Source organism: Canis aureus, chromosome 9, assembly GCF_053574225.1.
Source record: "Canis aureus isolate CA01 chromosome 9, VMU_Caureus_v.1.0, whole genome shotgun sequence".
NCBI classification, from domain to species: Eukaryota; Metazoa; Chordata; class Mammalia; order Carnivora; family Canidae; genus Canis; species Canis aureus.
Genome location: NC_135619.1, coordinates 30887539 through 30912857, shown reverse-complemented (window position 1 = coordinate 30912857; position 25319 = coordinate 30887539). Strand labels below are relative to the sequence as shown.

Sequence of the window (25319 nt, the reverse complement as noted above, 5' to 3'; positions counted from 1 at the left end):
CTCTCCCTGCTCATTCTCTTTCTCTCTAAAATAAATAAAATCTTTAATAAAAAATAAAAAGAGGTTATATGTTCAAATAAAGGGAAGTATCAGGTTGAACACAGGTAAATTGGTCTTGTTATTACAGGGACAGTCTGTACTATGAACATCCAGAAGGAACAGAATATACATGCTTTCCCTAACTCGTTTTACAAGACTCTTCATGAAACATCTTGTGGGACTTGTGAGCTAAAGATAACCTGAGAAACACTGAACTCTACTAAAGTAAGTGAACCTAGGTTCTAGTCTTAAATCCACCACTTAATGACTGTATAACCTCAAGCAGGTCTTTGGCCTGAGTTTCAATTTCCTTATTAGTAAAATAATAACAAAACTTACCCTGTTCACTCATTAAGTTGCTGTGAGTCACATGAGACAAAGCTTGTGAAAGCTCTTTGAAAACTCTACAGCAGTACACACGTGGAGAGTGTGTTTGTTTTTTTTAAACAAAATATTTATTTATTTAAGAGAGAGCACAAGAGAGCATCAGCAGGGGGAGGGTCAGGGGAATTGGGGCAAGCAGACTCCTTACTGAGGGGAGACCCCAACATGCGGCTGGATCCCAGGATCCTGATCTGAGCCAAAGGCAGACACTCAACCGACTGAACCACCCAGGTGCCCCATGAGTCAAGTGTTCTTAACAGTACCTCACAGGAGAGAGGTAAATCCATGGGGATGATGGGGCAGTATTATTAGTGAGATAAAATGGAAACTATGTTAATAAAAACTATTCTGTGCAAAATTGGGTAATTAGCACCATCAGAGCTTTCTTTATCTACCTCAAGCCTAGTGGTAAACAGCTAAATAAATATACTGATCAAACATTTATTAAGCTCTTGTAGTGTTAGGATATGAATGTGATTGACACAAACTTAAGTTGGGTACTTCTCCTTGTTACTATATATTATAATGATGCTTCAACCAGAAAAAAATAATAAAGCTACAGAACCTCAGTGTACCACTGGTACACTTTCTATTGCTTATCACCAATATCAGATTTAATCTGATCTCCCTATATGAACAGGTGGAAATATTACTGATGAAGCTTAAATTCAATTATTCTCCTTGATGATTGCAGCTTAACACAGAGACGCAGAAAAATGAGGTTACTACAGGTTTACGTTGCATAGTAATACCAAATGTGACATGACAGATCTCCTATAAGCCAACAGCTCTGCTTGATCAGACTTGGGTTCTATTTAATAATATGAACAGAGCATTTTAGCTTACAGTTTATATAACATGGCATGGCTTCCAATAACCCCACTAAGAAAACCTTATGAAGAAAGAAGGAATCAATTGTGAGGAGACCAGAATTCTTACTCTCTATTTGCTCTTCATGAGTGGTCTAGGGAAGAAACTTCAGGTTGCTCATCTTGGACAAGAGTGGCTCCCAGACTTCAAAATTTTATCATCCAGTAAAATTCTCCAAATTTAAGATACTCATAAGAGACTGTCAACTCTTTATTACGGTAGGGTCATTTAAAAAAATCTAACATTTTTAATTTTAAAACATTAAGAAGAAGGACATAGGGGGGCCTGGGTGGCTAGGCTGGTTAAGCATCTGTCTGCCTTCAGCTTGGGTCAGGATCCCAGAGTCTTGGGATGGAGCCCAACATGGAGCTCTGCTCAGCAGGGAGCTTATTTTCTCCCTCACCCTCTGCTGCTGCTCCCCATGCTTGTGCACTCTCACTCTCTCTGTCAAATAAAAATTTTTTTAAAATATCTTTAAAAGAAGGATATAATCCCAGAATAAAAGTTAGGCCTTTAATAAAAAAACTCATCACATTCTCTTGTCTTTGTTTACTCTAAGTTTCTCTGTAAGCTCATATCCAAGGATGAGAACAAGTAACACACCATTTTATGCAGTTTACATATCTCCAGATTAAAAATCAGCTTGAAGGCTGGAACCTGTTAGCAACTTGAACTCATACATAAACAATGAACATAACTAAACATTTTTACATGCAGCATATAACTCAAAGTTAGCAAGTAGTCCTCCAACAATGAAATATCAAAACATGCATTGACAAGGAGCTCAACCATCAAAAAAAGTAACTGCATTCTCAACAGATTTGCAAAATAAACACTTCATACTATAATGCAAGTTACAGTCTATTAAGCAGTAGGTTTATTCAGCTGGAATCCCCTTTCATAAACATCAGACTAAGAAACATTCTATATCAAGCTATTTGCACATGCTAAGTTATGATTGGCATTTTCACATACATTCTTATTTAATCTTGACAATAAACAAATAAACTTAGAAAGGAGAGAAACATTCCAGAAGACATAAACAAACTTCACCTTTTACTACTTCATCCTTTATTTGCTCCTCCCCAAATGGAATAGAATGGCAAAATAATTCCTTCTTACCATCTTCAAACTTACATTGTTCTCATTCTCAGCAAAACTCAAGCTATTGTCAAAAATGACAATAGGAATTTGCTCACTAAGCACAAAATCCAAATAAAAGAGGATTTTACAAGCCAAACCAGGCTATTTTAGGCTCAAACCTGAGTCAACACTAAATAGCCAGCTATACTTACACTTGACACACTATTTTTAGCTTCTAGGATTTCACCTCTAATGCTTACAGATCCTAACATTAATGTAATAAAATATAAGTGCACACACACACACACACACACAAACCTTCCAAAAAAGTAAAACTATACTCACTTAACTTTTCTCTACCAAGTCTGTTTGAAGTACATGTCTGAATTAGTTTCAAATACATACATAGAGATAACTCTTTTTCCTGACATTGGAATGTCACAGGGAGAAAAGTTAACCATACCTGAGGTGGGCAATCTGAAAATGACATGGAATTGAGCTAAATTATGCCAAATAAAGATACCACTGTTCACAAAGTCCAGAACGGTGACAACCATGCTGATACTTTAGATACAAGGAACTGAAAAGCCTTATTCAAAGTGGTTAGGTAATAAGGAAAATTATCTCTAATAACAAGATGCCCAGAGATAGGATGTGCTCTGGCAAAGCTCTAGCTTTGCTTTTCTGATTCTTTTGGTTCTGCCCTCCTATTTATTCATTTCATCCTCAGGCTGTGAGACGGTCATAAAACTCTAAGAAAATGGCCAACTCCAAAAGAAAGAGACATCTCCCTTAAATCCTCATTTTTAAACAGAGACCTTACAAGAAGCCCCTACCTCCTCACTGGCTCAAACTGGACTGCATATTTATTGACCACGTCAATCACTGGCTTGGATTATCATGGTGTCATAATTCAAATTCAGACCTAGGTGAGGAGGGAGTCAGCTTGTCCTGAAGCACATGGCTGCAGAGAGAGATGGAGAACATAAAATCTGGGTTCTGCTGTGAAGGATGTGAATGTTAGAGAGTAGAGTAGACATCAGTGTTTACAATGATAGTGAAGGCACAATGGCCTTTTTTTTTTCCTGCTCTCCCAGCTCAGCAGACTGAGGACCTAAGTTCGTGTCCAGTGACACCCACACAATTTACTGTCAACATGAACAATCTTACTTTTCAACTGTCTTTCTTCACAAGGCATTAATATTCTAGGAAACCTGCCCAGGAAGTTAAAGTTGCAAATAACTTCATTGTTCAAGAACTTCCTCAAAGTAATTTATCCAAGAACTAGACTACTTGACTTACACGCATTTCACAAAAATGAAAATCAGTGTAGAGAGGTGGTAGTCACATTCCTAGTCAGGGGCAGAGACACGACTTGAAGCCAGCTCTCCTGACTTCTGCCAAGTTTCCCCACAATAGTATGCTTTGTCTCAAACTAACAAGTATTTTCAGGTCTCAAGGTGATGACAATCAGGTTTTAGAGACAACTTAAAAATGCAGTGACTATCTTGTTAAAGGTAGAGAACCCCAGAATCACTGAACTCATAAGCTGAGGCCAGGGATGTATCGTGATTTGCTCAGTATCACTCAGTTAATTGGGATAATAAATGCGAGAATAAATATTATAAGACAGAATGTGATTTAACTGCCAGGGAATGATGCAAACCTACATTTTAGGTTTCTGACTGTAGGTCAGAAAGGATTTAAAGGATTTGAGCGGACTGTTAAACCAACAGATGGTATGTGAGACATGTTCACCTAACAACAGAAGATTTGTTAAAATAGTTTCAGGAATATTAGTTGGGTTGGGGTGGGGAGGTAAAGTTGATTGCATTGTTAATTTCCAACCAAGTGTATAGTATAGATGCTTCTGTGGAAGCAGAGATGTCTGAAGTTTATATAGAGAAATTTTCTTTGGAATGCCCAGGTGGCATTAAGTTGAATCTTCCTAAGTACTGGACTGGATATAATCCAATCTACTAGTAACATCATTTCTATGACATGCTGTATTAAAAACACTGAAACTAGAAAAGTTTTTAAAAAATACTTACTTATTCTTCAAAATTAAGTATATTTTCACTCAGTTTAAAACTAGCTCTTAATTATATTTAGATTTGAAAGAAATTTCAGAGAATCAAACCTCTATTTGGTCATTTGACTTCTTACATTTTCATTTTTCATATTTTCGTTTTCAGGATACAACCAGTCGTGACTTGTCATACCACAATGAAAATAGGTATAAAAATAATGTCACACAAAACCAAATGGGTAGAAAGGACAGCTGATTTCATAAATGGCCACAATACTGACAGTACCACCATTTGTAATTGAGTCAAAAGAAACAATCATTAAAAGAATATTATTTTAGATCGTTCAAATATGTAATTTGACCTTACTACTTATATATTACCAAACTTCTCATTTAAATTTATTGTTGTTCTAGTTTTTTTTTTGTTGTTGTTGTTGTTGTTCTAGTTTTAATGGTTTTAAAACAAATGTGAAAGTTGCTACATAAATACAAATCTAAATCTGCAAGTAAGATACTTAAAATTTTACTTTCACAATTATACAGTTACTCAGTAGGACTACTCATTTAAATTTCTACCCCAGGTCAATTATTTTATTAATAAAAGATCCATATCAAAGTAATTTGTTTTGATAAAACTGGAAAAAAATTTTTTTTTAAATTTTTTTATTTATTTATGATAGTCTCACTGAGAGAGAGAGAGAGAGAGAGAGAGGCAGAGACACAGGCAGAGGGAGAAGCAGGCTCCATGCACCGGGAGCCCGATGTGGGATTCGATCCCGGGTCTCCAGGATCGCGCCCTGGGCCAAAGGCAGGCGCCAAACCGCTGCGCCACCCAGGGATCCCTAAAACTGGAAAAAATTTATTGAAAGACTTCTAACTTAAACTATCGTGATAGATCAGAATATCCTTGGTAACTCTAAAATAAGTCAAAATGCTTAATGTTAATCTTATAATGTAATTACATCCAGAGTTATGCCTTTGATGCACTGGGCTGAATAAGAACACAAGTGACTTGACAGAAACTTGTTTTCAAAAGCACCATTCAAAAATGAAGCTGGACCACTTTCTCACACCATACAGAAGAATAAATTCAAAATGGATTAAAGACCTAAATGTGAGACCTGAAAACATAAAACTTCTAGAAGAAAACTCAGGCAGTAATTTCTCTGACACCGGCCTTAGAAGTATTTTTTAGGTATGTCTCCTCAGACAAGGGAAAAACAAAAGCAAAAATAAACTATAGGGACTCCATCAAAATAAAAAGCTTTTGCACAGCGAAGGAAACGATTGACAAAATCAAAAAGCAATCTACTGAATGGGAGAATTTATCTGCAAATGATTTATCCAGTAACAGGCTAATATCCAAAATATATAAAGAATTTATACAAGTAGACACCACAAACACCCAAATAATCTGATTAAAATGGGCCGAGGACCTAACTAAACAATTTTCCAAATACAGCATCCAGATGGCCAACAGACATGAAATACTCAACATCACTTATCCTCAGGGAAATGCAAATCAAAACCACGAGGTATCACTTTACCCATCAGAATGGCTATACTTAATGAGACAAGAGATAACAAATGTTGGTGAGAATGTGGAGAAAAAAGAACCCTTGTGAATGGAAGCCACGATTATATACATAGGACTCTTCATTAAAACTTTTGTCATTCTTGCTAAGTATCTAGATAATATGTAGTAGAACTGCATTTTCCATTGGAGTGGAAAGATTTTACACTTCCATGGTATCCCTGAATAATTATTGGGGAGGGGGGGAAGGAGCAGAGTTCTCCAGGAGGGAGCAGAGTTCTCCAGGATGCTGATACTGCACCTTAATCTTTCCTATAATGAAAACAAAAGGGTTCTGTTAAAGGTAAAATGATACTGCATAGCTTCTGTACACCGCTAGTGTGACAGAAAATTGATTATTCAGATGTCTAGAGTAACTGAAGAGTCACTGGAGAGATGCAAGAGTCGTGATGAAATGCAAGATGTTTTCTAAAATATCATGGCTCTACTTAGGCTACTTTAAAATTTTACTTTACTTTTTAAAATTTTTAATTTTTTACTTTTAAATATTCTACATACATAGTATTTTCTAATCATTTAAAAACTTAAAATCTATGCTGTGTATATGAGAACACTAGAAAACAGAATGCCTGATTAAGGAGCACTATTTTCCTCTATCATCTCAAGTAACAGAAAAAGAGGTGTATGACTCTAGCTTTTTGACTGTACAGATCAAGAACACACAGTGACACAACTATTCATCTGAACATCGTTAAATACAAAATAATTAGGCTTTTCTAAATATGCAACCAGAAATCACACTTGTCTCCAGCTTTAGTGAAGTGCTTAGAAAAGTTTATTTTGTGCTTAGACTATTTTTCTAAAGCATCACAAAATTATTATACATCCAAAACTCTTCAATGATAGACTGTTTAATATTCTAAAGGCAAGATCTTTCAGAAAAACTGTTGTACATTATGATACTGTGTAAGTCTAATGGAGTCACATAGCAGCAGAATCTAGACAAAAGGGGGCATCACAGAACTTTTCTATTACATAATGGACAAATGACTCATTCTGAGTTATGGTTTTTCCCCGTTTTGTAGGTAATACAGTTCTTATTTCCACTCATCACACCTCACTGCTTTTGCTGAAAGGTGAAAACTCTGTGCTGTAGCTGTCTGAGGAGTAAAAACATATTAAATGTCCCATCCTGCTGATGCTCACCTGTGAAATACTACACAATAAAAAGTACAGCAGAATATGGATTTTGTGTGTTCATAAACTTAAGAATGCTATGATTTTTAAACATCAAACATGTACAGCCTTTGTAAAATCAATTAAGAACTTTCTGTGTGAGGACAAATGTGCATTGAAAATATACACTGAGATACTTTTTCCTGAGTAGAATGTTAACTTTATTTTATATCAAATTAAGTTTCTATGAATTTTCAAAATGTAAAATATCAAAGCTTTTCCTCAACACCAAATAAAAATCAGGAATGTTCACTTTCATATTAAAAAGAAAATTCAAGTAGAGGTTCAGTAGAATGTTATAAAACCTGAAATGAATGGCCAAAATTTTAAATTATTAGTAGATAGCTCTTCAATTTTAAGAATCCTGCAGTAAACTTCAGTTTGAAACAACAAAAAAAGAACCATTTATTAAAGAATGAAAAACATTTCCAGAAAATTATCCAATTTGGAAAATGAAAAATGTAACCCATGGTAAAAAAAATACAAATCATACACTGAACAGAAGGGGACAATAAAGGCAACAACCTTTATAGGAATCAAGACAACACCATGGACTTATATAAAAACTTCCTAAATCAGTAGCATATCCTGTATTATCACATGTAGAAAACTAAAGCAAAGTAGTTTTTATTAGTTGCATAATCTAAAAATAGGAAGAAATTTTGGACTATATCTCTAAAATGACCAGAGTTGTCACTGAAATACACATTTCTTCAGACAATGGGCAAAGTTCCCATTTATGGGAAAATGTTCTTTTTTCACACAGTGAAACTGAGAAAAATCATATCAAATGAGAAATCTTCTTCTCCAAAGTAATCCTCTTAAGTATCTCAATAATGCAATATTTGGGAAATGTAATTGATCAACTCAGAAAACTTGAAACATTATTAACATACTCAAATCTTATTGCTTGGCACCAGATTTTTCAAAAATTAAAGAATTGTTTAAACCACCATACTGCTGTTCTTAAATCCTATTTCAAAATTTTTTACGTAGTATTACTTTCATTTTCTGAAGGTACTCTGTTCAAGTGCTACTTTTATTTTCTGAAGGTAGTCTGTTCAATCTAATGACAATCTAGACTGAACCTTGCAATGTACAAACAAGTCACAGTTCACTTCAAACCACAAAGAAATGATAGATCTTCTGTTTTTGCCAAAATAATATTACAACATTTAGAAAAATTAACTAGGATTTATCTGTGGCCAATGAAGTACCCACAGAACGTTGTCTTATGGCATTCTGTGGAAAGTCTTTGTTTGTTCCTTCTTTACTTCCAGCTTCCTCTTCTGAAACATCTTCTTCATCAGCCTCTTGTTCCTCCTCCACTTTTTGCAAAGGTTGAGAAGACTCTGGTAATAATTTTTCTTAAAGATAAAGACCAGATGGAATTAGGAAGTATAAACTTCCAGTTATAAAATAAATAAGTCACTGAGATGAAAAGTACAGCATACGGAATATGTAATAGCATTATATGACAACAGAAAATAACATCCACAGCGGGCATTAAAAAATAATAATAATAAAAATCAAGACCAGAAATAGGTTTTCCTTGATGTACTAGACTTGCACTAGAGTAAAATCAAGAGACAATTCATATGCCCATAAATTGCTTTGCCACTTTATCAATCCTAAATTTAGATTTCCAAAAGGGATATCTTTAGGAATAAACGACACCATAAAAATAAAAATTGGTTTGAAAAATCCACCTTACCAAATTCATTATAATTACCTGCCTGTTTATAAACTGAACTGACATTAATAAGCTAAAATTAATGCTGTGATTGTGGATGCCGTAAGAAAATACACTGCATTAAACAGAGCTATCTTAATTTGCTATTACATCTTCTAGCTGGGTGCCTGGGTGGCTAAGTGGCTAAGTGTCTGCCTTTGGCTCCGGTCATGATCCCACGGTCCTGGGACTGAGTCCCATATCAGACTCCCTGCTCCGCAGGGAACCTGCTTCTCCCTTTGCCTCTACTCCCCTCCCTCTCTCTGTCTCTCACTCATGAATAAATAAAATTTTTAAATCAATCAATCAATCACTCTTCCAGTTAACAAGTACACTGAAATAAATCACCACTACCTTCATTTCGGTTCCCAGGTGAACAGGAATCAGACATTTACAATTAAAGGTTATATTCCTACCCAAGTTTTTTCAAGGAGTTTCACAAATGTTCTTCCTTACATATATAATTTTATTAAGATACAAATTACAAATAATATAATATACAAATCCTAAGTATCCAGCTCAATGAATTTTTTTTAAAGATTTTATTTATTTATTCATGAGAGAGACAGAGAGAAAGAGAGGCAGAGACACAGGCAGAGGGAGAAGCAGGCTCCATGCAGGGAGCCCGACATGGGACTCGATTCCAGGTCTCCAGGATCATGCCCTGGGCTGAAGATAGCACTCAACCGCTGGGCCACCCAGGCTGCCCAGCTCAATGAATTTTCTATGTTCACACATATCACATATATACCCTTTCCATTCTTTTAAAAAGACCCATTGATAGTTAACTTCAACTTAGAACACACCATGTTACTGAGATACAGAACACAGAATTGGGTCAATGAGCTTCAGTCTGTTCAGTGATCCTAGCCTGCCCCTAATCTTAGGTGATCCAGAAGAGAGTAGGGAGTTGCAAGGGTGTTAAGGCACAAGAAAACACTGGAAGAAATTACCACATGGTGGACAATGTTATTTGGTCTGGCATCCCTCCTTCTGTTGGGTTAAGAGCCCCTTCTCTGTGCCACATCCCATGTAGCAGTGGTGAGCACTACAGTATGCAACAGCAGTTCTCCACCAGGGGTGATTTTGCTGTACTCTGCCCCCATCCCCTATTCCCCACCTCCTGGCCAAAAGAACACTTAGCAATGTCTGGAGATATCTTTGGTTGTCACAACTAAGGAGCAGTGCTACTGCCAACCAGTGGGATGCTACCAAACATTCAACAACATACAAAAGACAGTCTGTCACAATTAAAAATTATCCAGTCCAAAAGGTGAGAAGTGTTCAGGCTGAGAAACCCTGGTTCAGAGTGACTGTTCCAAACAAGTGAACTCTCTCTATATTAGTGGAGTACACGGAAATTTTTCAAAAAAGATAGGTGGGTGTAAGAAAAAAATGTATCTCCTTCTTACTCTGGATTGTGAACTACGGCTCTCTTAATCATCTTATGCTAAGGACTGGAAAGAGCCAAAAATGAAGCAAACTAAGGCATAGAAAACTAAGCAATTCAGAAACACATCTTAACATTTGAGCCCTAGAATCCAACCATCTCTGCCCTCAAGACTTCTTTGCTATCTGAAGCAATAAACTTCCATTTTGCTTAAAGTTAGACTGAGGTAGGTCTTACCTAGCAACTCAAAATCTAAGTTAAACACACATACTGGAAAACAACTCAAATCATGTGGCCGGCTATAGAAGGCGCAGTATCACATTAAAGTATGGGTTAATATCTATCAGTTGTGCCACAGATTACTTAAGAGACAAACTGTTGTTAGCTTTAAGGGTTTTTAAGTGGTATAAACATTACATGTACATTCACCAACTTTTATCATTTTTTTATTCAACTTTTAAATGGTCTTTTAAGTAATCTGTGCTTGCATTTCTTTCTTACAGGTCAGTGGCTCTTGTTTAAAATGATTCCTTTCCCTGTATATGTCCTTTTCATTACTGATGTAATGATCTAAGAAATGAAAAGATAATCTGTCAATTATCAGCAATCTCCACTGATTTCAACTGAAGAGTTCTGATCTCAAAATATCCTAAGTCATGAAAGGCAGCACGATGAAAATGTCATGCCAACAGTCTAATTTAGGCTCTACTCTCTACTCTGTCACTTCTGTGTGACCCTGGGAAAATAGTTCACCTCTCTGAGCCTTACGTTCCTCAACCACAAAATGGAGAGGGTATCACTTATGAAATCTAGAGAGTTGCTGAAAATTGAATGGGATGGCACAAAATGAAAGTTCTTTATAAACAGCAAACAGGAGTGCTTCCAAATCAGTATAATTCTCAAGATTAAAATGCATGTTTGAGAAGTAATTATATGAAGACAGACATCAGTGAATACTTCTAATTATATAAATTCATCTTGTAGTACAGTGTCAATGCTAATCCTAAATCAGCTATTTTTCCAAAAGCCTACCATAAAAACTTAACTTGGCTAGCATACAAAGAAAAATTTTAAATGTGGTCACTATAATAATGAATGACTTCAAGAGTAGAATATATTCAACCTTTTCTCATTCAAGTATACTCAAATGGATCCATGAATATCATGGAATTTTCAAATAAAATGACAACAGACCAATGTCATTAAATATCTACAAGTTATATGCACTGTTAAAATTATCCACATTATAAAAGCCAAGAAAATAACTATGTTCCAAAACCCACCAGGCTGTCATTCTTACACAGAGTAAGTGTCTCCCAGTTCCTTCCAAAATAATCTACCATTCATATTTAGAATGCTAAGCTGGAAGGGCAATCTGGTATGTGTGTGATTATGTTCACAGAAATGAACAGAATTATAGCAAATAAACATTTAAAAATATACTTACTGGAAGGGTATGGCTGAGGTCTGCGCCTTTTTGAAGGAAAAAGGCAATCTGCCACAAATATCATACACTGCAAAAATAAATACAAGAAATTCAAATGTATATAACAGAGCTAGTGTAACTACATTAAATTATCAGATTTAATTTTTTTTCCCTAGTACTCTGAAAATGAAATACTTACAAGTCCTAGTAATAGTCCTGAAAGCAGAGTTGCTAAAGCAAAAACTGTATATGATCCCCAAACTGGTAACCCCAGGTCTTCAATAAAATAGTTATGGCAAGTCTAAAACAAAAAGAAAAAAATAAACTAAAAACCTAGTTGTTTAGAATAAAAGTGTCAAAAATGTTTAAAATAGAAATAAAACTTTAGCCCATACCCGGATCCACATAGACAGCTGAAAGAGTGCAGACATACTACTCATCCTGAAAGAAAGGAGAGGGGAATCAGAAACTGAGTAAGACACACAGCTTAGAAGTACAATATGTGCATATCTATACCTTCTACCTTTCAGTCAAAATTTCCCCATCATGACAGATTTTATTGCTGGTGTTAATCCTCCAAAGCATGAGCAGAGAAGGGAGCCTGAAGGGAGAACTGGGAGCACTTGTTGAACTGATCCTGCCCACCTAAGAATTATCCCCCTTTTGTATTAAAAATAAATCTTACAATAGCATTAGTTTGATATCATTTAATGATATACAAAGAAACTACATAGGAGGGCAGCCCCGGTGGCGCAGCGGTTTAGCGCCACCTTCTGGGGCGTGATTCTGGAGGCCCTGGATCTAGTCCCACATCGGGCTCTCTGCATGGAGCCTGCTTCTCCCTCTGCCTGTGTCTCTGCCTCTGTGTCTGTGTGTGTGTGTGTGTGTGTGTGTGTGTGTGTGTGTCTATCAATAAATAAATAAATAATCTTAAAAAAAAAGAAACTAGATAGGAAATAAATGCTAAGTAATAATATAAATAAAAATAATAATTATTTTCACATAAACCCAAGTAGCTTAGATGGGAAGTTAGAAAAAGGCATGCTCCAAAACTAAGAAGGGTTTGTACCCAGAAACCCTGTTTTCCCCCAGCGGAAAAGTGTTGCCACTAACACATGAACTAATTCACACCTAAGCCAGAGTTCCTGGATGCAGGATGGTCTTACCCACTGCCAATCATTGGGTAGGTGAATCTAATGACACAGGAAGTGCCTCTTTCAGTCCACCAGTAAAAAAGGCATGGACTGCTCAATTCAACAGAGACTTACAAGCTACTGGAGAGGGGAAGAGTCATTTACAAGATTTCAAATTAACAAAAATCAGTTGCATTTTCAGTTCAACCCAGAAAGGTGATTCAACCACATTGCTTCTCCTGTTTGAACTGCAAAATGGGAACAGGAACAAGGAACTGAAACATAAAGCACTGTTGTAGCCTCACTGTAGTTAGCACTAATTAGGCTCTATCAGGAATATCAGGTGCCTTAATTGGGTTGGCATGATGGTTCAGTAGGGGGAATTCTGAGAGCTACAGGACAAGTGAATTCAGAGATTATCACAGGAAAGGTGTCAGGAAAAGGTGGTAAAGACAAAATTCTACTTTAAAATACTGCCTAGGGTTGATCTTTTGTCCACTCCCAGAATCCAGAGCATTTTTATCTCTTATACCATTGGTGTAACAACCCCCCCATCCTTCAAGAGCAAGTGTGGTAAGAGGACAGGAAGAAACAGATTGGCCACACCAGGATGACTCCATGGGGACCTCAGCAAAACTCAGTATTTCTGGATGTCTCTCAAATGATGTGTGAGGCCTTATACACCAACAGCTAAGAGGAAATATGCTAGCTATCTCCAGGTATTACTACTCCATTGCCTAGCTATACATAAAGCCGAGTGGTTATTCATGCCATTAAGATCATTGTTCATCTATACTATTCAACCAAAAAATTATCAGATGGGTAGAATAATTCAATCACATGAAGAACTGAAATCTAAAGACGGCAAGAGGAGATACATGTCTGAGGCTTCTCATTCAAAGAATAAGTTCAAATGATAACTTTATCCATTATACTGTTCAGGAAGACTGATTAGTTTTTGATGATACAAATAACCATGATCTACAAAGATAAAATATTCCTGAAAAGGCTTTCAATTCTAGTGAATGCCTCCTTCTAGCTTAACAAGGATCAAAGTATCGGACTTAAAAGAAAAAGCCAAACTAAAAATATCACAGTAAATATGAATGTACTGTTAAGGGTCCAAGAATTAAAACTCAGTATGAATGCTTTATTTCCACAAAATGTAATTATCTGGTCCAACTGATTCTGAAATAAATAATAGAAAAATCCTTCATACTTACAGAACAGAACCTGGACCAAACCATGATGAAACCGGTTCAATACTTTTCCACTCTTTCTCACTTATGAAGTTTATGAAGTCCTTCTTAGTCCTTGGGCCTTGATAGCGCCTAAATTCACCATCTTTACAACTAAAGAGGATCAGAATTACATATTAAACAGAACCAAGTAGGTAAAGTTTGTGTTTGTTTTTACTATTTCTTTAACATCATTTTATAATCAATCCTTATATTCAGAATCATTAGTAATGCATAAGTAACAAATCATACTAACTGCCTACTCATAACATCTTAGCTCCAAATTTAAACAATGGGGTTATAAACAATCATAAGCCTTAAGACTATTATTACCTTTCCAAATAATAAAACTATGAAACACAGTAGTTATATGTCAATTATAGCTCAATAAATGTGTAACGCACATATTAAAAGGATGACTGCATGAAAAGTTGTGAGAATAGTGTCTGGCACTTATTATTAGCCACTTTTAAGCTATATAGGTTAAAAATTTAAGGCATTTTTCTGGTATTTTCAGCCCTAATCACATCATTTTAACTGTGCTACTATGAAGTCCTGGAGGGATCTGTTCGTGTTTCCTTTCCTCTTATTTTACTGTCTGCTTTGCATTCTTCCTGACAGCCACCTCCCCCTTCCCATTCCCAATGTATGAAGTTCTCATAGGTTCAAAAATGTTCTCCCTGGTCCCACATCTTTACTATTTTCAAGCTACCCTAAATAATACTGCCAGTCCAACCCTATATAATACTTTTATTTTTATTGCTTAAGTGCAAAAACCTTCGAAAATTCCCTACCTATAGTAGGGTTAGAGGATCCTTTAGCCATCCAGAGCCAAAGACCACAAGGAGGCCCCCTCTCAAAAAATACAGTTTTGTAACGTCAATGGCATTTGAGCTGTTTTTGAGGAATAGGTAGAAGTTCAACAGGTGAAAGAATGGGCATGACAAACAATGTGACTTAAAAAAAAAGACAGGAAATTCCAGATAAGTTCAGGGGATGTTAAGAAGTGAGAAGGAAAATCAAAGACAGTGATTTGAACCAGTTAAGGGGCATGTGGAGAAAAGAATTGAGTGAAAATGGACAGTAGTACTTACAGAGACATAGAACATGTGTATGAACAGGCACAAAGGGAGTAGGGAAGAATACAAAGGTATAGGGAAACAGACATAAACATGAAAAAAAAAAGTTGACAAAGAAAAGCGAGATACACACAAAAAACTGTCAACTTGCTTTCATGACTTTATATGAGAAGAGAAGTACCTCCTGGCATTCAACTCACCAGCTAGATGAACTTTACCTTATAGGGCAGGTCAGGCATACCTCAGAGATATCACAGTACCACCCCAACCACCCCAGTAAATCACAACAAAGCAAGTCACAAAACTTTGTGGTTTCCAAACACATATAAATATTTACTGTACTGTGGTCTACTAAGTATACCTTCCTTAAAAAATACTTTATTGCTAAAAAATGTAACCCATTAACTGAGCTTTCAGTAAGTTGTAATCACTTATTACAGACCACCCATAAGAAATAGAGTAATGAAAAAATCTGAAATATTGCAAGAATTACCAAAATGTGACAGAGACCCAAAGTGAGCAAATGCTATTGGAAAAATGGTACAGATTAGCTTGACACAAGGCTGCCACAAACCTGCAATCTGTAAAAATCGCAGGATCTGTGAAGCACAATAAAATGAGGTGGGCCTGTATAGACTTGAGATTTCTGATCCCCAGTTTAGAAGAGAAATTCAAACTAAAAGACATGATACTGAAGACTACATAATCTTGTTCATTCTTACTTAGCACTCAACCGTTTCACTTACTACTGTCTGAAGATTGAGCTATAGCCCTTTCATAGCTAATTTTTGAACATATCAGATTCATGAGACTATTTATGACTGTTCATGAGATTATCCAAAGGGTAGAATGCTTATTTCTGCACTCTTTGGAAAATTCAGGGTTGCATCTACATCCCTGTGATGAACCAGGAACCACCCTAGCCCAGTGATTTTTCTGTTACCAGACTTTCTACAGGACTTAAACACAACTCTGGGCTCATCATCATTTACTATACTATTTGGTATCACATCATGTCATATGAACATAATCCTCCAAAATAATTACAAAGCTCTGAGACCAGGGACTGTCTCATACATCATCCATCTATCTAGAGACACCTTGGACAGCACTAAGGGCAAAATAAGCCTTACTGAATATAATGCTGTTTAATCCAGGCCAGAGGCCTACTATTCTGATTATGCTATGTCGAATCCTTCTCCGTAACTACAGAATCTTCAAATACTTACTGATAAATAGTAGGAAGAGCAGTTATGATAAATCGTCCACTCAGCCCTAAAAATTATAAAGATTAGGAATCAATACAAGAAAGAACACACAGCAGGTTTTATATGAGCCAACAATCACTTGCTACTAAAAGTTGATTCTCAATTATTTAAATATTAATGGGGAAAGCATATGAAATCATACCTAAAAATAGTTGAGCTTTGTAACAATAAAAAAAATCCTAATTATGTACTTAAAGCAACTTTAAAAATCAATACTATTGCGCAGTATCTCAATTACAAGTACGTAATGCTTAAATATCGAAGGTATCTGTGAATATATATATTAACATTTGATCAATTATACCACTGTGTGGTATAATTATAAGACTACTAGCAATGAGTAATGGGAGAGCACAATATAACAGTAATCTTAGGTCTAAATCAAATGAGGAATCCCTGGGTGGCTCAGTGGTTTAGCGCCTGTCTTCGGCCCAGGGTGTGATCCTGGAGTCCAGGGATCGAGTCCCATATCAGGCTCCCTGCATGGAGCCTGCTTCTCCCTCTGCCTGTGTCTCTGCCTCTCTCTCTCTCTCTCTCTCTGTCTCTCATGAATAAATAAATAAAATCTTAAAAAAATAATAAAATAAAATAAAATTGCATTTGACATTCAAAAAACAAAGGCAGAGTCTAATGTGTTATTAAAAATGGAAAATATTTAAAAAATGGAAACTATTTTGAACCTTTCATAAGGTGAGCAATAACAGCTAACATTATTAACCATGTTAGGCAGTAATATAACTAGAGTTTAATCTATGCCTCAGTTTTCTTATGTGTAAAATGGGGATATTACCTATCTCACAAGGTTGTACAGAACTATATGTATAGGATAAACGCAAAACACTTGGAACAATATCTGTACCAGGTAAGTGCTCAATAAATATTAGCTATTATTACCATCTGGGATGGGAACAAAGTCAACAACCCAAGTTTATTGTGACCAAGAACAGGTAAGATAAAGCTGGTCTAAAAAAAGAGCATCCATCTGTAAGAGTAGGGCGTGCCACTTGTTCAGGGGGCCATGTCAGGAGTATATTTGACCCCATAACCATGAGATCTTTGTATTAAAAGGTATTAAATTTGAAACCCAATTAAAAGATCCAGATCACTTGTCAGGAAATGTGCCCTTGGCTCTATATAGAACCTCAACCACATGCTCCTTATTCTGAAGCTTGGTATGGATGCAAATGACAGCTTGGCCAATGTCCACCTAAACCACAGTATTCTAGGATTTCTCAAAGGCATCTTACCACTAGTCTGGGGCCTGGGATAAGAAGGGAAAAAAAGATCAGATCAGAGGCTCTTATATGGGCAAGAATGGGAAGAAGGCAATGTCTCCAAGGTCCCTTAGAGCAATACAATCTGCTTTCTGCAGCCACTGCACAAGGATCCCTCATCGGGGAGGTAGTTGAGCTTAAGTAGCATAGTCAGTTACGTTTTCAAAATCTAAGGAAAAGGAGTTAAAACCAAGTGATGTGGCAAACAGGATGAACATATTAACCCAATCTGCAAAGACTAACCACGGACTTACAGTACCTGGCTGCTCTGTGACATCTACTTTTGCAACATTAACCTCAAGATCTTCTCCCCATTCAGCAAAACTTTCCCATTCTGGTTGAAGATTCTGACAAGCAGGACACCATGGAGCATAACTAAGAAATATAGTTTAAAAAAAAAAAGTTAAGCACCATATGACCACACAGAGAAAAAAATTCTTGTGAAGAATATTTCATACTAAAAACAATACAGCAAAATGATTAATTTTGTGAAGATAAAAAAGTTTTAATTGTGGGTCAAACATTCTGGAAATCAAAACTCTTAACTGATAACACTAATCACAGAAAAGTAATTGTGAGAGTAAGTTCTTAAGACACAAAAATAAGTTCTTAAGACACAAAAGTAAGTTTCTAAGTTCACATGCAAAAGAGCTCTTTAAAAACCTTTGAATTTCTCGGATGCCTGGGTGGCTGGCTCAGTGCTTGGGTTAAGCATTTGCTTTGCTTTCAGCTCAGGTCAAGATCCCAGGGTCCTGGGATCCAGCCTCCAGTCAGGCTCCCTGCTCAGCAGTAGGAAGTCGACTTCTTCCTCTGCCCCTTCCCCCACTTGTGTGCGTGCTCTCTCTCTCTCAATAAATAAATAAAATCATTTACAAACAAACAAACAAAAAAAAAAACAAAACCTGTAAATTTCTCTATAAGTATGTGGCCATTGGAAACCTCAAAACCAAATTTGGAGCTCACCAGTTTTAATAATTTGCACTACAGGAGTCACAAATGAGAAAAATAGGAACTCCCCAGGGCTGAGGTGAACAAGGAAATGTAGGCCCCTACTTAATGGAGAATAATCACCAGCAAGACCACCAGGAAGCAATTTACAGCTTGGTAGCAAGGTCTAGCTTTTATTTAAAATTAGCTGAAAATCTGTATTTATACAAAAATGTTACCTCAAAACTTAACTAAGATACAAACAGTAGGCAAGCCAAACAAAATTCCTTTTGCCAGCCCTTGGTCAGCCAGTTTCTAAGACCTCAGGTTTACAAATCTATGGGTAAGTTTATTAGCTTTTTAATTACTCCTCAGACATTCAGCATCTTTCAAGGCCCTGATTTTCCCCCAGGATTTTATCATCTTTTAATTTGAGTTTTAAAAAAATCAGTTTTTTTTTAAATGTAACCAAGAATAAAAAATCAGTTTTTTAAATGTAACCAAGAATAAAGCCTGTACTTGTTGAACACAAGAGTAGTTTCTACATTTCATTATATCTGAAATTACTTTATGAAAATAAAATTCCTGAAAGTAATTGGCACTGTGGAACAAGACTAGCACCATACATGAAAGGGAAAGCCCTTAACAAGAGATTGTATTTCAATGAAAATATCTCTGTAACAAAACCGATCAAGATGGATGTAATGCAGATAACAGACTTGTAATATGAGCTGACTATCATTAGGACTAGAAGGATCTATCCCCTTTTCAAGTTCCTCTTGTTTCTTAGGTGCTTTTTAAAATCTTAACCCCAAATTCAGTAAGCTAAAGGAAAAAAATAAGTACAATAATATAGTCTAATTTCACTGAGTTCTAATTCAAATCCCCTAATAAACTTTTGACCACTATATTTATAGTTTAAGCAAATGAGTTAAAAAACAACTTCAAAAAAAAAAAAAACTTCAAGTACCACTTGTCTGTATTTTGCACATAAATTCATAATAACTATTGTTTTAATATTCATGAAACTGTAACTATTTTATTGGCACAATCTAAAATAAGTCATTCATGTCAATAAAAACTAAATGTTGTCCTTGGTTATATTTCCTCTGCCCTGTAGCTTCAAAGGTGCCTGAAAATCCATTTCACTAAGTTACAGATTATATGTATACTACATAAACACTTCCCCCTAACTTTTCCTTCATATAAACGTTCTATGCCTTTTTTGATTTTATAACTCAGGAGTTACTGATTTGGCCTTCTGCGGTCTCCTTTAGGGACATCTACCTCCATCCATCAACTGGCAACCTAAGGATACAGGAAATCACTCACCTGAACTGTTTTAAAGAAGGGGGCTATTCTAACAATTATTGCATACCTACTCTTAGGCTCTGAAAACAGAAAGGAAGCCAGTATAACAGTACTGGACCACATTAATTAAAGCCTTTAGGCATTTCTCACTTGTAAAATGCGGGAAATAATACCTTATAGAATTTGTAGAGCATTAAACAGGATAATGTATACAATGTGCGTAGCAGTGTCTAGTACACTTAACACTCATTAGTGTTTTTTTAATTAACATCACTAACACCACTATTATCAACAGTGGTACCATTATCATTATCATCACCACCACCACCACCACCAATCAGCAACTAAAGCAAAGGGAGGCAGTTTATTTTCTATCGATGCAGAAGGGACACTATTAGAGTCCCCACAGAAAAGTGATTTCCTCTGTACAGTAAATCATCATTTACGGGTGGTCTTAAGAGTTTACAATCACACTCATACATTAATTTTACTTTTTAATGAAATAACACTTGAGCCTGAGAGTAACAGCCCACCGTATTCAGTTCTTTGCAAAACACATCCAAAGGAAAATTGAGATGTGGAGAAAGTGAAACAAACAGACAACAACAACAACAACAACAACAAAAAACAAAGCAAAAGAAAATTTAACAACAATCCAACTTGAATTTACTCAGCACCTCAAATAAGAATATACTCAATCCATAAAATAAAACTTAAGATTAAAAAAAAGAGTCTCAAAAAAAAAAAAGAGTCTCAAATTCCAACACTATAAATGGACTTTTAAAGGATAATGAGAAGGAGAAGAGAGGTTCTGCTCAATTCACTCTTTTGTAAAGTCTGGTGAAAAGTTAAGTGAGAAGTTTGTGGAAGGATCGTGCTAAAATAGACAGCTGTAGGGGAGCTAGTCAGACCAACCACCTCCAGCCCAGTCGTGAGAAGCCGAGCGAGAATTCCCAGCGGAGCGCCGCCTCGGAGCCGCAGCACCGCGCGGGACACACCCTTCGGGGGACACTCAACGTTCCCCGGTGAGAAACCAAGAAGGGGTGGGACCAAGCCAGCGGCGCGTCCGAATACGAGTTTAGGGATCCCGAAGAGCCAGGGGCGCCGGCTCCACGGCTCCGAGGGGGAGTACTGGGGAGCCCAGGGCCCGCAGGGCGTGGTGGGTGGAGGTGAGGTCTGGTGTCCAGACGTGGATCTAGGACGCGGACCTTCCGGCCCACCAAGGGGACCCGAGACAACCGCCCCACACTCACAATTCTATCATCCACTCTCCTTTCAGCAACTCTTTCCAGTTCTCGTCCGTGATGATGCGCACGTCGCTCCGCCGCCCGTGGGTCCAGGGAGCCCCCCAAACCAAGAGCAGCAACACCGCCACAGGAACCGCGGGACTCCCGAAGGGCATCATTCCTGCAGCGCGCCCACCCCACAGCAAGCGCGGCGGCCCCCACCTCTGCGCAGCCGCTCTCCACTTCCGCCCTCGCGGGCGAATCTGCTCATGCGCCTGACCGCGCGCGCTCCTGGGAACTCTCAATGCGCATGACAAGGCCAAGTCCGACTGAGTCGGTTTGTAAAGCACGCCTGTCCCTAGTGCGCATGACAGAGTTGCGCTTTCTTCCCACCCTCTGGCGAGCCCCCAGTACGTTTGGAAAGGAGCGGCACAGGCAGGGGGCGTGGCCTAGGCAGTGGGGCGGGGCTTCGGAGATGACTGGCTTAAATACCGCTCCAGCATTTTGGCGCCAAATAATTGGTAGTCGTACTTCCTCCAGCCAATTGGTAAGTTTACTCTAAAGCAGTTTCCAATTAAGTGCCCTCTAGAGTTTTCCCTTGCTTCTTTTGAAGTTTTTTTGTAGTAAAGCTAATGAATGTTTATGTAAATGAGAATATTGGTTTACTCGGGGAATACAGACTGGAAAGGTGCAACAAGGGAACCTTAGGGCATACGTTTTACATTCTTTATCTTGGTCTCAACAGTTGGTTACATGGGCGTACACATATAAAAAACCATCAAGCCGTACATGTTGAGATTAGTGCACTGTATGCACTTTAGGATGTATGTTGTCCTTCAATTTCTTTTTTTTTTTTTCAAGATTTTTTTTTTTTTTTAAGATTTTATTTATTCATGAGAAACAGAGAGAAGAGGCAGAGACACAGGCAGAGGGAGAAGCAGGCTCCATGCAGGGAGCCTGATGTGGGACTTGATCCCAGGACCCCAGGATCACACCCTGGGCTGAAGGCGGCGCTAAACCGCTGAGCCACCTGGGCTGCCCTCAATTTCTTTTTAAATGTAGTAGTTGACAGAGATGCGAGATCTGAAATTCAAAATGGGAACAAAACACATAGGCTTATAACAAATATTAGAAATTTTTTTTCTCAATCGTTGTAAATGCAAATGCACATCAAAACGTGCACTGCCTCTAGAAAGTATTAGTCCAACGTTAGTAGTTGTAGCCCTTACATCTCACCTCACATCTCTCCTCAACTCACCCCAGTTGGCTGACTTCCTCACCCCTCCACTGAAAGGCTCTTTCTAGGACACTAGTGATCTGCATGTTAACAAAGCCAATTGTTTCTTCTCCATATTCATCTTACTCCACTGACTGCAGCATTCTGCAGTCACCACACCCTCCTAGAAGCTGCCTTACTGTCTGGCCTTCAGTTGGGCCTCACTCGATTGTTTTTCTCCTTCCTCACTAGCTGCTGCTTCTTGGTTGGTTTTTATGTGATTTCTAGACGTCGGCTTGCCCCAGTTTGCTTTACTGGCCCTTCCTTCTCTTTGTATCCACACACTCCTCCAGGTAACCTCAATCTGGCTATAAAAGCCATCAGTATACCTGTCATTTCTGCTCTGACCTTTCTGGGAAGTTTCAGACATCATATATTCAACTCTTTGCTGGACGTCTCTTGGATATCAAATAGGCAGTTTAAACATAATGTGGCCAAAAAATAAAATTCCTGGTTCTCCCTCTCGTAGTCTTCCATCTCAGCAAAAAGCTCCAACGTCCATCAGGTTGTTCAAGACCAAAAATTTACATTTTAATTCTTTGGCGCTTTCCCTCTTCATCCCTTCTTCTTGTACTTCATCAGCAAGTCCCATAAACTCGACCCCCAAAACATATCCTGAATCTGACCACTAATTTCCATCTCCATAGCCAACACCCTACTCCAAGGTTCTATCATCTCTTGCCTCTACTATATTAGATTCCTAATTGATCTCCCTTTGTCCTCTCTTGCCTCCTTAAATAAGATCAAGCCATTTCTCTTTAAAACCTTCCAAGTGATTCCCACTTTACTTAAAATTAAATCCCAACTTCTTAAACTCCTTATTATCACTTATAAATTCCTACATGATCTGAAATCTGCCTAACTGCTCCCTCCTCCTTTTACCCTACTACACTCCCATCGCTCCTTGAATATGCCATACTCATTCCCACGTTAGAGAATTGGCATTGGTATTCCCTGTACCTAGACTACTTATCCACTTGTTTTCATATCATTCCATTTTGTCATTGATCTCAACTTAAATGTTATCTCTTAAAAGTCCTGTTAGAGAGTCATATTATCCATGATTTTAGTCTACTCTAAATCTCTGCATGATATTAAACTGATGTCCTTGTTTATCTGATTTGATTTCTTTCCTCACTCAATAAGAATATAAGTTTTAGGGCACTTGGGTGGCTCATTTGGCTAAGCAACCTACTCTTGATTTGAGCTTGTGTCATGATATTACGGTCATAGGATGGAGCCCCATGTCCAGCTCCACACTTAGCATGGAGTCTGCTTGTCCCTCTCCCTCTGCTCCTCCCCACCATGCTTGCACTCTCTCTCTCTCTCTCACACTTTCTCCCAAATACATAAATAAGTAAAATCTTTTTTTAAAGATTTTATTTATTTATTCATGAGAGACAGACAGAGAGAGAGAGAGAGAGAGGGAGGGAGGCAGAGACAGAGGGAGAAGCAGGCAGGCTCCACACAGGGAGCTCGATGTGAGACTTGATCCCGGGTCTCTAGGATCATGCCCCGGGCCAAAGGCAGGCGCTGAACCGCTGAGCCACCCAGGGATCCCCAAATAAGTAAAATCTTAAAAAAAAATAAGAATATAAGTTTCATGACAGTGGAAAGCTCTATTTTGTTCACTACTGTAATCTCTAAGGTATAGTGCCTAGCCACTATTAGAACTTAGTACATAATAAATGCTCAATAAATATTTGTTGAATGAATGAATAAGGAAAATCATAATTATAGATATGCCATGCTTTTATTTTAATGTATGTGCTGTATTAAGAAAGAATATAAATATATTCTTATGTGTAATATAGAGATAATACCTCCTGTTTATACTTACAGGGTTGATAAAAGGATAAAATGAGGTTATGTTCATGAGTATTCCTTTTAAACTATAAATCATTCAAGATTATTAAAATTCCTTTTAAGGAAATTTTCTGTACAAAAAATGCACTTAGGACTAAAAGTACTAAAGACTGTTAAGTGAAAAGAAATACCATCTAAAATATTTTCCCATCTTGTGTGAGAATTTGTACCCCATAGGCAACTGCTATTAACATTTTCTTTTGTATGCTTTTGGAATTTTTTTGTGTACATAAACTATTCCATATATATATATTCCATATGTGTGTGTGTATATAATACACACACACACGCACACACACACACACACAGGTACCTGAATGGCTTAGTCAGTTAAGCAGTTGCCTTCAGCTCAAGTCACGATTTCTGGGTCCTGGGATCCACCCTGGTGATAGATTCCTGCATTAGGCTCCAGGCAGCAGCTGTTTACCAACCAAGTATTTCAATATTTTAACAACTGGTGCATCTTTACCTTCACAATGTAACTGAAGACTTATCCCAGGCTAGGGCTGTTCCTCTCCCTCTGAGAGCTAGTTTTTCACTGTTCTGGTTTATTTCATTAGGTTTAGGGGGAAGAGCCACTGATGATCTAGCTTCACTGCTAGGGCTTACCACAGAAACTCACAAGGAAATACTCTTAAATTTAAGTTACTAAAACCAGATTAACCCTCCTAACTAATCAACCAAATCATGAAGTCCTGTTGGTTTTAACATCTAAACTCATCTCAAATCTATCTGTTCATCCCACTGTCATAGCCCTGATATATGCCATCATCTTTTTCTTCTGGAATCTTGAATGGTTTTTTTTTTCCTTTTTTAAAATAATAATCTCATTATTGATATATAATTCATGTACCTATAGCACAACATAGCCCTTTAAAATATACAATTTAATGGTTTTTAGTATATTCACAGTTATGCAACTGTCACTACAGTCAAATTTAGAACTTATTTATCACCTTAAACAGAAATTCCATATACATTAGCAATCATTCCCCATT

The 25319-nt window shown here is 37.3% G+C and overlaps 1 protein-coding gene and 1 long non-coding RNA gene across 3 annotated transcripts in view; one reads left to right on the top strand and one right to left on the bottom strand.

The window, feature by feature from the left end:
• Positions 1–6751: 6751 nt before the first annotated feature.
• On the bottom strand, positions 6752–21446 carry TMX1 (thioredoxin related transmembrane protein 1). The gene is made up of 8 exons (XM_077909281.1): positions 21207–21446; positions 17975–18090; positions 16403–16448; positions 14080–14208; positions 12119–12164; positions 11923–12024; positions 11745–11811; positions 6752–8542 (listed from the first exon to the last, which is right to left on the bottom strand). Exons 1-8 carry the CDS (start codon positions 21356–21358, stop codon positions 8364–8366), a joined length of 837 nt encoding a protein of 278 aa, XP_077765407.1. The 5' UTR covers positions 21359–21446; the 3' UTR covers positions 6752–8363.
• Positions 20971–25319, top strand: part of LOC144320577 (uncharacterized) — a 67501-nt gene continuing 63152 nt past the window's right edge. For both annotated transcript variants that reach the window (XR_013386200.1, XR_013386199.1), the window contains exon 1: positions 20971–21726. This is a non-coding gene — a long non-coding RNA (uncharacterized LOC144320577). The remainder of the gene's footprint in view (positions 21727–25319) is intronic.

Coding starts and splice junctions, on each gene's coding strand:
- TMX1 (XM_077909281.1), bottom strand. CDS start 21,358: ATGATGCCCTTCGGGAGTCCCGCGGTTCCTGTGGCGGTGTTGCTGCTC. Junction 12,165..14,079: donor TTTGGTCCAGGTTCTGTTCT/GTAAGTATGAAG, acceptor CCTTTCTTTCAG/GATGAGTAGTATGTCTGCAC. Junction 8,543..11,744: donor ACCTCAGCCATACCCTTCCA/GTAAGTATATTT, acceptor TTTATCTTTAAG/AAAAATTATTACCAGAGTCT.